The sequence below is a fragment of the Typopeltis vanoorti genome, chromosome 1 (genome assembly GCF_054136105.1).
Source record: "Typopeltis vanoorti isolate ZY-2024b chromosome 1, IOZ_Tvanoo_1.0, whole genome shotgun sequence".
Taxonomy (NCBI): domain Eukaryota; kingdom Metazoa; phylum Arthropoda; class Arachnida; order Uropygi; family Thelyphonidae; genus Typopeltis; species Typopeltis vanoorti.
In genome coordinates, this window is record NC_143549.1 from 183,379,915 (window position 1) to 183,392,495 (window position 12,581).

Below are 12,581 nucleotides of genomic sequence, written 5' to 3' on the forward strand. Positions count from 1 at the left end.
GCGTTATCTCTTTTGGGTCTAGCTCCAACTGATGAGACCTCAACAAAGGTGGAACCAGTCTGAGTAGTGACTTTTCCCATAATGCATAGTGTCACACACACACACATTCTTTCATGTGTGTGTCACATGAAAGGCAATTAATGTGAAGTCATCAGCTTCTATATATACAAGTAGTTGTAAAGATACTTCGATGCATGCACAAACTGTTTGCTTACACTTGGATAAAGGATTAAACAAGAATATCATTTCTTCAAGTTTAATTTACACCCTCTATCCAAAAAGAAACTGAACTTTTCAAAAATAGAAGAAACTAATGGTGCCACCTGTTGTATCTTTTTTGTTGTCGAAAGTGGCAACCTTCATGTATTGTGGACTTAGCTTAAGGACGATGAAAAGCCGGCCATCAAAAACATGGACTGAGCGAAGTTAACATCCAAAAAGTGTGTGATTTTATCGAAGGAAACCCGAAATTGTCCGTGAGATTGAGTGAAGATGAATTGGGGGGGGGGGGTCCAAAATCAACTTTGCACAACATTTTGACCAAAAGTTGGGCCTGTTTAAGACATTTGTTTCATTAGAAGCTGAGTTATTGTACAAGAGCGACAGTGTGTTTTGACGAACGGTCAGAAAATTAGTTTCAAACAGAGAGCTGAGATTGACTTTTGTGTTAAACTTGGTAAAAGTTTTACAGAAATGCATCAAATGCTTCAAAAAGCATACTGTGATAAATGCTTATCCCATACTCAAGTTTACGAGTGGTTTAAGCGATTTCAAAGTGGTCATGAGACGCTTGAGGATGACGAAAAGCCAGGCCGTCAAAAAATTGGACTGAGCAAAGTTAACATCCAAAAAGCGTGCGATTTCATCAAAGAAAACCTGAAATCGTTCACGAGATGATTGAAGATGAATTGGGGGTACCAAAATCAACTTTGCACAACATTTTGACTGAAAGTTTGGGCCTTTGTAAATTGAATTCGCAATTGGTTCCCCACAAGTTGACCAATGACCAAAAAAAGTATCGAATTGAACACTGCAAGGACCTCATTAAAACCACTCATAAGGACTCAAACTTCCTTGAAACGATCGTTACTGGTGACGAAATGTGGTGTTTTGAGTATGAGCTCGAAACAAAACACTAGACTGCTGAGTGGAGACCACCAGAAGAGGGGCATCTGAAAAAAAGTTGCTTGGAGAAGTCAAAAGTAAAGACACCGATTTGTTTCTATGATTCCAAGGGCATTATCCACAAAGAATTCGTTCTGCCTGGCCAAACGGTCAATGGCGAGTTTTATCTCGAAGTTTTGAAGCGACTGATAGCGAGAATTCGTCTCGTACGGAATGAATATCGTGATGCAGGCAACTGGTCACTTTTGCACGCTAATGCACCATCTCATCATTCAAACATTGTGAGACAGTTTTTGAGCAAAAACCAAGTTTGTGTGTTGGATCACTTGCTGTATTCACCTGATTTAGCACCCTGTGACTTCTTTCTCTTCCCCCGACTTCATTTGCTGATGAAAGGAAAGCGATACGCCACCACTGGAAACGTTCAAGCGGCAGTAACCACGACCCTCAACAGTATCCCAAAAACCGATATAAAAAACTCATTTAACGAATTAATTAACCATGACAAATGCTGTATCAAAGTTGAAGGAGAGTATATTGATTGAAATAAATTATTTGAATAATTATAATTGGCCTGTGTTTTATTTTCTATCAAAAGTTCTGTTTCTTTTTGGACAGAGGGGTATTTTCTCTAATTGGATGGGCAAATAGTTTTGAGAGAAGTTTGGTGAATGCCTTATGCATACATATGCCATTATAACTGCAAAGTCTGGTAGTATATGCATAATGATCTAGAACTGTTTCTCCTTGATATTGGTCCTAACCTTTGGTTGTAGTGCTTAGAAGAGTGAATGCTAACATTTCTAGTCGATGCACTATTTCCTATATTATGGCAGTTTTACAAAACAGGTCCATGTCTATTTCAACACAATGTATCATATTATATTGTAGGTTCTACTGCAACAGTCTGAAGAAACGTACGTAGAAAAACTTCACTGGCCCAACAGAATATGAGATGCTACTAGACATGTATCTAACAACATACAGACTGTGTGTCATGATGAAGGAAGAATAGTCCAAAATACCCACTTATTACAAACTGGTGATGAGTATACTAGAGAGATAGAAAGTATAATCAGGGTCAATGGAAACCCATGCACTATTGAAATATGTGAACAATTTAGAAGATTTTTATGAAACATCATTCTGTCCCAATGCTTTCTTCAACATGTTCTCCAATTCAAAATAAATGGTCTCAGCAACAATATTTTTTCAAATCTCCTCTTGCCAGATCTATTATCATACTTTAAATGCTTTTCCATCATTTGTCATCATGGCAAAAAAATAACACACCCTTCACATTTTATTCCTGTAACTATTATCCTTCTCTGTCATCTAGATTTTCACTCTCATATACTGGTATAAGTGAAGACCGAAATGCTTGCACACTTTTGGGAAGATTTTATGTGCCTCATAATAAAAAGAAGCAGAGAAGAGCTGGAAAGAAGAAAAAAAAACTGAATTAAATTCTGTGATATCTTAAAAGTTTTTATATGCATCTTTATTTACTTTCCACAGAGGAACTGAGATATTAATATTGAAAAGCATTATAATGTATCAACCTTTGTACATCAGTGAGAATGTTATGCACTCAACTGGGAAGCAAGTGGCATATTCTCCATGGAATTCTGTTATATGAAGCATTAACAGAATTCTCCATAGAATTCTGTTAATGTTACACGAAGCAGAATGGAATTCTGCTTCGTGTAACACTTATGCCAATGTCCATTGGTATAAGTGTGCCAGTGTATTCTGGTATGTATAAAATAACATATATACTAGAATTTCCTAATAAAACAGTAGTTTTCATGCATATTACTAAAACTTACAAGACATTAAATATGCATAACCCTGCACTGCTAAATGTAAATCTGATGTGTGCACACACAACCATATCCTATGATTATATATGGTGCACAATTTTCACATTTATATATCTCATGAAACATATAAAAAAATTTACCTTTGCTACATTCAACAATATATTTGAAGCATATTTAATGATATCCATATGAGGAATGCTTCGATTGCATTCCTTTATCATTTGGAATATTACTTCAATGGCTCTTCCTTCTGCTAATCTTTCACAACAAACAGGTGAAAGTCTGGTTGCAACATCTGTAATTAAACAGAATGCACACACAATAAATGATTGCTAGCTCAATATTTTATAAATTAAATCATTAATTTAAATTATGAGAAAATCAAAGTTTTATTGGTTCAAATATTTATGTTCAATATTTATTAATTTTGTATCACATTATTACTTTGTGGATTAGAGGAGGAAAGAAAAAAAAAATTCTAATTGTCTCTGGTAACTGCAAGTTGTAAATTTTAAGATAGAATACAGAAGACTGTTTCAAAGAAGAGGTGTGGAGAAATTAAAGAAACAGAAAAGATTTGGTACATCTGAAATTATATCACATCGCTAACAAGATGTACCCTGTATTTTTATAAAAAGTGATGAGATTAGGGGGTGCCAGTTTAGTTGAACAGCACTTGTGAAATTGCTAGCAAAAAAAAAAATATAAAAGCCAATCAAAGCTAACATAATCAAATGTACTGGAGAGTGCAATTAGATCATCCATTTGATGGAGTAGAATGGGTCAATAAGTAATGGGGCATCACAGTTAGCTGGATTTCTGTCTTGGAGAGAATCAAGATTTTGGGAAGGTTTTACATGTTTCTTAATAAAAAGAAAGAGAGAAGAGCTGGAAAGGAGAAAAAAAACGGAATTAAATTCTGCAATATCTTAAAAGTTTTCATATGCATCTTTATTTACTTTACACAGAGGAACTGTGATATTAATATTGAAAAGCATTATAATGTATCAACCTTCATACTCAGTGAGAATGTTATGCACTCAACTGGGAAGGAAGTGGCATATTCTCCATGAAGTAGAATGGAATCTATAGTCAAGTTTTTTTCTTGGAAGTGTCTTTGGAACTGCTCAGTTATACATACTCCCATTATCAGAGAGATTATTCTTCATGCCTATTTCAGAAAATAAAGGAATGATGTTTTTTATGAGTGTTGTTGTGTGGAGTAGAGTAGAGTAACCCCCACAATGAGTTCTTGGAGATATCAAATAGTAATAGGTAATAATAATAATGTAGGTTGGTATTCTAAGATAGGTCAGATTTTATGATTTAATCTAAATAGTTTGCATGCTTTATCTGCTTATCCTATGATAAGTGTAACAACTGGAAATTAGTCTAAAACCTAAGGCAATATTTTTGATTGTAACCTAAGTGCATGCACTGGCTGTAAAAAGAAATTTGATTGGGTGACCTAACTGCCAAAGCTAAATAACTGGTAGCAGACCGCCACATAAGCAGAGAACCAACTGTGACTTCTGACACAATATCCAATCTTCATTACTAATTATATGAAGAGCCAAAGGCTTCAATTCGGCGACATGAAATTATTTAAGTTAAGGGATATTACATCCCACATTGTTTCATAGCCAATAAGAAACTCAAAGAGTTTCATGCCGAATATAGAAACTATATAAAGTTCGGCGAGTCCACGCGTAAGCAAATACCTGGATAGTGCAACACATAGTCCATTTGGTAGTGCAACACTGAGGCAACTCATAGCAAGGGTGGAGCAAGCTCCGATCTTACGATCCGATAAGCTCGGATCGGAGCTTGCTCCACCCTTGCTATGAGTTGCACTACCCAATGGGTTATGTGTTGCACTATCCAGGTATTTGCTTACGTTTGGACTCGCCGAACTTTATATAGTTTCTATATTCGGCATGAAACTCTTTGAGTTTCTTATTCGGCTATGAAACAATATGAGATGTAATATCCCTTAACTTAAATAATCCAATCTTCATTTTATATAGTGTACCTCATTGGTAGACATCCACTGGACACATAAAATCTGATAAAGAACAATGTGTGCAGGGCATGTGATTAGAGTAGTATAGAAAGATATAATTATTTTAAATTTAATTAATAATACCAGGTTAATTTTTTAAAGTGTATGTTAGACTGAGTTGTCTAAATTTTAAGATAATGCTTTATATATTTTGTATTAATGAAGACATTTTGTATTCATCATAATTGTAAGTAGTCCAGGAGGCTTGGAAACCTTTGGACACCTTGTTTGAGACATTAGCTTCGTGTTGCCTGTGATTCATCTCTGGGGCTTCTTTTGTCTGAAGCACCAACAATGTACCACAAGGCAACACTACTGGCGGGCGGGGCACGGAAAGGCTGTCTCAATCATCCCTCTCTCCTGGCTGCCTGTTCTATCTAACATTGCTCCACCACATATACGGAGATGACAAGCCTCGATTAAGGAATTTAATAGAGCAATGAGCAACCCACTCCTACCCCTACACCAGACTCTCATAAACCCACCTAGTCTTCGCCTCAAATCTAGAAAGTCTCTCTGGTCCATGGACGAACTCTCTTCAGCTGTGCTGCTATCAATATCTGACATATGGAGAGAATACTGGTCCAACAATCTCACAACAAACGGCTTCCTGGTAGAAGATCCCTGTGCTCCGCAGCCTGGTTTTGATCTTCCTAGGAAGATTTGGTCATCCATAAACAGGATCAGAACTAGTCAGGGCAGATGTGGCTATCTTCTATATAAATGGGAGCTGTCAGATCACCCTTATTGTGATTGTTCTCCCATGGCTCAGACGATTACTCATTGTGTATGACTGCCCAAGACACCAATTTAACAGTGGTGGCCTACAGGACATCCACAGGGTGATGGATGAGGCCTTGAATTGGCTTTCCAGCCTGGACCTTGACCGGTAGTTGGTATGATGGTGGCAGTGGTTATGGAGGAATCAGAAGATCATGGTCCCAACTCACCACGAAGACGTTATTCTCGTAGTTACTCTCATAGTATCGGCAGAACTCCTCATGTTAGAAGATGATTATACAATGTGAAATGGGCCTCCTCTAATGGATCAAGTGTTCTAACACAAGACACAACTGCTCTCTACTTAAACCTCGGATACAGCTACTTTTATGTTGTGAGAACATGCATCCTTGTCATACTTGGTGCAGCAGGACGATAACTGTCCCTGGCTTAATTATGACAAGTTACTTTTGCTTTATATTTTTAAAAAAAAGGAAAGACTTGGAAAGCAGGTTGTGCCTTTTATGTAATGAACTTTTATATGTTAAGATTTTCATCATTTGTTTCTGGAAATTGTGATTGTACTTTTCACTTACCAGTTTTCATGTAGCCATAAGCATAAATAAATGAAGACATTGTTGGATGGGGCCAATGCATGAGAGAATAATGGTGGCCAAAACAATTTTGTTGGGGAAGTTTAAATGCAAGATTTCATTCACTGCAGCAGGTGTATGTGAGATGTATTCATTGTGAAAGGCAAAAGTCTGGAAGGAAAGAGAACTGGTAGATGAATATATATGAATATATCATCATCATCAACAACCATGGGTCCAATGCCTGTAGGTGTCTGCTGCCATCTTGATATGATTCTTCCATTGCATTCTATTTTGTGCAAGATGACTCAGTTTGTGTATAGAGTTTCCGCACCATTTGACGATGTCATCGCCCCATTCTCTGTTTGGTCTTCCTCTTTTGTTCTTTCCTTCAATTATTCCAAACAGCAACGTTTTTAGTTTTCTCTCATCATTCATTCTACATATATGGCCAAATAGATGTAGTTTTCTTTTGATTATTTTCTGGATCAGGTTTTCTTTTGGTTGTATTCGTCTGTAGATTTCCTCACTGTTCACTTTCTGTATCCAGCTTATTCTCAAGATCTTTCTATAGCACTTCCTCTCAAATGCCAATATCCTCCTTTCAGATTCTCTCAGGAGTACCCAAGCCTCGCATCCATAGAGCATGCTGCTGAAGATACAGGTTTCTACAATGCGCAGTTTAGTTTGCATCTTTATAGCTCGGCTCTTCCATATTTTGTCCATGGCTTTAAAATAGTTATTGCTTTGGCTATTCTAATTTTTATCTCTTTTTTGGGGTCCAAGTCATGCGTCATGTGACATCCAAGATATGTGAAGTGTTCCACATTTTCCATTTGAAATCTGTCTATCGTAACTGTGTTCAGTAACTCCTGTTGTCCGAATATCATTGTTTTAGTTTTTTCAAAGTTGACATTTAGTCCATATCTTTTTCCTTCTGTGTATAGTGTTTGCAATGTCTGTTCCAGTCTTGCTGCATCTTCTTCAATCAGGACGATGTCATCTGCAAAGCAGAGGTAGTTTATTCTCATGCTATTAATTGAAATGTCTCCACCTTCTTCTTTAATCTTATCTAGTGTTCTTCCCAGATGTGTGATGAAGATGATTGGTAATATTGGTTCCCCTTGTCTTGTGCCTTGATTAGTGGCAAACCAATCTCACCTGCTATCTTGATTTTTGATTGTGCTTGGCTGTTTATATCTTTCAGCAGGCGGATCAATTTATTGTCCACACCATAGGATTCCAAGATAGCCCATGTTATATTTTGGTCAATATTATCAAATGCTTTTTGGAAGTTCATGAAACAGCAATATATCATTTTGTTCTTTCTTCGAGCTTTCTCTGCAATTAGTCTTAGTGCGAGTATTTGTTGCACTGTACTTCGATCTTGTCGAAATCCGGCTTGCTCATCCGGAAGATGTGCCTCCATATGCCCCAGGCGTTCTGTTAATATTTTCATCAGCACTTTGCCAAGATGACTCATTAAAGCAATAGTTCCGTAATTGGTACATTCTAAAGCACTGCCTTTCTTATGAAGAACAACCGAGACCGATTTTTTCTACTCTTTGGGGGCATACCCTGATCTCCATATTTCATTACACAGTTGATGTATTTCTTTTACAACTGATTCTCCCCCATATTTTAGCATCTCACCTATTATGTTGTCATTTCCAGGACTCTTGTTGTTCCTGAGATGTTTTATAGCCTTATTCACCTCCTCTTCCAAGATGTCATTTTCAAAGATCTCTGCTGGTGGAGAGATCGCTTTTAGTTCTTTGATTACTTCTGTTGCAGTATCATTTAGTTGATTTGAATATAGTTCGCTGCAATATCTTGTCCATCTATGTATGATTTCTGTCTTGTCCATCAATACTTTACCATTTTCATCTTTGACTGCTACTGATCTTGTTTGCCATCCTATTAACATTTCTTATAAGTCTGTAGACCTCTCTCGTTTTGTGTTCTCCATAGTACTGTTCAATGTCTTTGCACTGGTCTCCTCCAACCATTTAGCTTTATCAGATCTTGCTGCTTTCCGTACTTCATTGCATTTTTGAGGGTATAACTCATCTGCTGCCTCTGAATTATCTCTTTTCTCTTGTACCAATTTTAGGGTTTCATGAGTTATCCATTTCTTGTTGATCCTTTCTCTTTCAGGAATTACTTCCTCTACTGCTTTTTTAGCACTGTATTCAGTCGTTCTGCTCTTGTATTTATATTTTGTTTTTCACTTGTGGTCTTAAGCTTAGTTTCCAATATGTTCTGATATGCTGTTCTTAGCCTGTCTACACATATATATATATATAAATATATGTAGGTGAATGTTTTGCGAGTGTGGACCAGCTGTGTGGAGAGAGAGTAAAACATGTGATAAAGTAGAAAATACTGACAAAAGTTGGAAAAATAGAGTGTGCTCTTTCTTTCATGAGGTCCTCTTTGTTCTTCCAGCAAGTAGCGGAAGGCTGCAAGAACAAAGAGGACCTCATGAAAGAAAGAGCAGACTCTATTTTCACTCTTATTCATTATATATGTTGATTGCATTATGAAGGAAAGTAGCATTAAACTTGACATCAGAATTGGACACAAACTTAGCTCTTTGCTTTATCCAGATGATACACCCCTAAACAAATCCCATGAAAATCTCCAGAATTCTTTAATTAAAGCAAATTATAGCTGTAACAAATTTGGTATGAAAATTAGCAATAAAAAGACCTAAACTAAAACAAAACACACAGAAACATGAAACACTTCAACTACATTCTTGATGGAGAACCTACAGAACAAGTAAAATATCCGGACTATTTAGGCAATAATTTTTAGTTAAGATACCAAATTCAATATGGAAACAGATGATAGAATAAGAAAAATACATAGTGGGGAGTATGCTGAATAAATTTATATGGAATGAAAGCAAAATCAGCCCCAATGCTAAAACACTAGTTTAATATTTTGGCTGACAATGCTCAAACCAATTTTAACTTATAGGTTTGAGAAGTGGATAAGAAATAAAACATTTGATCAAAGACTAGGGATCAAAGATAAGAGTTCTGAGAAAAATCAGGGGAATGAACAGATGGCATTAATGGAAGAATCATATTAACAACTGAATATATTAGGTAGGAACTTATCAGCCAACGTAGTGCATATTTTTTTGTGGTGAATACATTATGGCCACATATCACAGGCATTAGTGATAGATCTGGCTCTAAGAGGCAGACATATTAACTAGCATCAAGTGTAAAGGATACATTATTTTTAGGAGAGGCAGAGAAAATAGGAAAAGAAGGATATTGAATGTTAATGATATATGATGATTTGAGTTCAGTTAAGGGAGGAAGCTATGATTACAATATTAATAACACCTGTCCATGTAGCATTGAGTTTGAAGCTATCTGATGTGACATGAAGTCTAATAAGATCAAATACATGGTGGGGTATTGTTGCAAACCTAATGCATCAGTTGCTGGTGACAAAATGCATTGCAAAATCAACCTGATGGGTGAATCAGGTTGATTTGGCACATAAGTAATCATTATGAGTGACTTTAAAATTATCTGAACACTGGGTAGTGGGTGAAATCTAGAGAGAAGTATGGAGCTGAAGTTGAATTTATTGAATTTGCAAGACAACATCCTCAAGTAGCATATGGCAGAAAGGAATTCAAGGTAAAAGAGCGTTAGACCTGATTATAGTATCAGAGAGGGAATCCAAGAAGAGGTGTGTGAGGGACACTGTCAAACTCATGTCAAGGCATGGAGACTGGTTTTTCTCTGTATGGATGTCATGTCCAAAGGTCTATCTTCTCACTGCAACAAAAGTGTACATCTTCCATAAACTAATCCCATTACAACCAGTCACAACATACAAATCATGCCAGCATCTCTTCACTAAAAACTCACTTTCACATTCACTTAACTAACATCTGCAGCATTAAGACAAACACAAAATGACATTCACCATCACTTGCAATCTTCCAGACCAGACATCTTATTCCTGACAGAAATACAGATCGCAGCTACATCTATGATGTGGATTTCTTTTTCACCACAAAAGTGGCACACCTGTACCTTTCTGAAATCTGACATAGCCTGCCAAAGAATGACTAATTTAGAATCCCATGCTTTTGACCTTCTCAAGCTCAAGGTTTTCTTTCACATTTAGTAACATTCATTTGTTGAATTTATTGCTCTCCAAACACTGATAACCACTCAGATCTCTTCATATTCCTTTCCATGAAACTCAACCACAGCAATCCAGCTATCCAAATTAGTGAGGTCATCTTCTTGGACAACCTCCACAATTCCAACTGGCTCTCCTACTCCAACACAACCTTGGGCAAGAGGTAGAAGTTTCTGCTATAAGCAATGAACTAATGCCAATCATACAACTACCTGTAAGAAAATCCTGATAATCCTCTTCACTCTCCTAATACTCTGGATCTCTTTTTAACCAGTTCTCAACACCATAGAGGTTACCTCCTAGTGTCAAATCAGACCACAATCTTTTGCAATTCTCCTCTCTAACAGAACACCCTTCGTCAATCCATTCCAAACCTTGCATCCTCTAGCACTACAAAGGAGTAAAATGGGGCAACCTCCAGAATTTCTACTTCTAATTTCCATGGGATCTCATCACTGCTTCTTCTCATCCATTCTGCTCTGAATGAGCCACAGAAACTTTCCTCACTGGCATGTAAGCATTCCATTGAAAATCCTCATCTGCTTTCCAAGCCCTGGATCAACAGAAATGAATCAAATCAGTTGAAAAAATTCAGCTTACTGCAAGTGGCTCACATCAAGAACCTAAGCTTCATGCTCAGCCTATGCTAAAGCATGTAACACATGCAAAACAGTCAACAGCAGACCTACTTTCATAGAGACCAACAGAAGAAAACTTGCCCCCTGTTCAAGTGAAAGCTGTACTTTCTGGTCCATTGATAAAGCCGTTAAAAGCAACTTCTGCTCACCTGCACTTTCATCTTTCTCACTCTCATCACGATGGCATCACTGTTACTTTAATCAAAGCTGACCTCCTAGCATCACTCTTTTCCTTGAACTCCTGTACAGAATATCAAACGAATTGCCTCCAACCGTACCTGAATTTGAGAACCATATGCTTCCTGTAGTTTTTTTGGAAAAATATAACAGAAAATTACTATATAATCAAACATTAAAAAGTCTTCTGGTCCTGATGGCATCTTTTCGATTTTTCTCAAACATTGTGCTCCATTTATTATACATATCTGATACTTATCCTGATACATGGAAGCTATCTCATATCCATCGTATTCTCCCCCCTCCTAAAGGCGATAGAAGCCTACTGTCATACTACCAACCAATTGCCATTACCTCTGCCCTCTCCAAAATAATAGAGAAAGTGATCAATAGCTAACTCTTCCACTATTAGGTCCACCAATTAATCAACAACCACCAATATGGAGCTCATCATTCAAGATCTACAGCTGACCTTGCAGCTTGTGCTGTTGCCCTAGACCAGTGGTGTTCAACCTTTTTTACTACGTGAGCTACTTTTCTATAAAAAGTTATTCGGCGATCTATTCTCTTATATAGATCACGTTCCCCCAACCTGATATGTGATTATGCACAAATAAACAACTAAAAAAAAATACACGACTAAAAACTTTATTTGTGTATTTAAAAATTTATTTATCACTTTTAATTATTTTAATACAAATATATTGGAATAAAATATTTATTTCTCTATTTTTGAAAAAAAAAGTTAGAAAAAACAACACATTGGTCACAAACTCGCAAATTACAGGAAATGCTGGTTGATTAAAAAAAAAAAAGTTAATGTGAAATTTGGCATTGTTTGGACCTCGCAATATTTTCATAGTCAAGTTGATATGAAGAAGTGGCCAATCGCAGACAATCATCCAAATGATCATTTGTAATTTGGTTTCTTAATTGATTTTTTAACAGTCAAATTTGAAAAATGTGGATTCTGACAAGTATGTCGATCCAAAACACGACAGAATTTTTCACACAATATCAGTTAATATTGGGAATTTTTCATGTGCATACTTCCAAATGACTTCATTGTTGATTTTAAATGTAAACTATTCTGAATGTTTATTATCTCAAGTTCTACTTCAGCTTGGTTTATATCAAACAGCCCACTAATTTTATTTGAAATTTCTGTGATATTAAAGTTTTCTTGAAATGGATTATTGATAAAAGATACAATCATTTCAGTTTTATTAAAATCTTTAAATCTTGTATTTATTTCTTCCTCAAC

General features: G+C 36.4%; 1 protein-coding gene across 1 annotated transcript in view; it reads right to left on the reverse strand.

Annotated features, from left to right (window-relative positions):
* LOC150110692 (uncharacterized) overlaps window positions 1–12,581 on the reverse strand; it is a 464,373-nt gene that overhangs the window by 67,216 nt on the left and 384,576 nt on the right. The window contains exon 21 of the mRNA XM_090405298.1: window positions 3,089–3,243. Within this exon, the coding sequence (XP_090261424.1) occupies window positions 3,089–3,243 (155 nt within the window). The remainder of the gene's footprint in view (window positions 1–3,088; window positions 3,244–12,581) is intronic.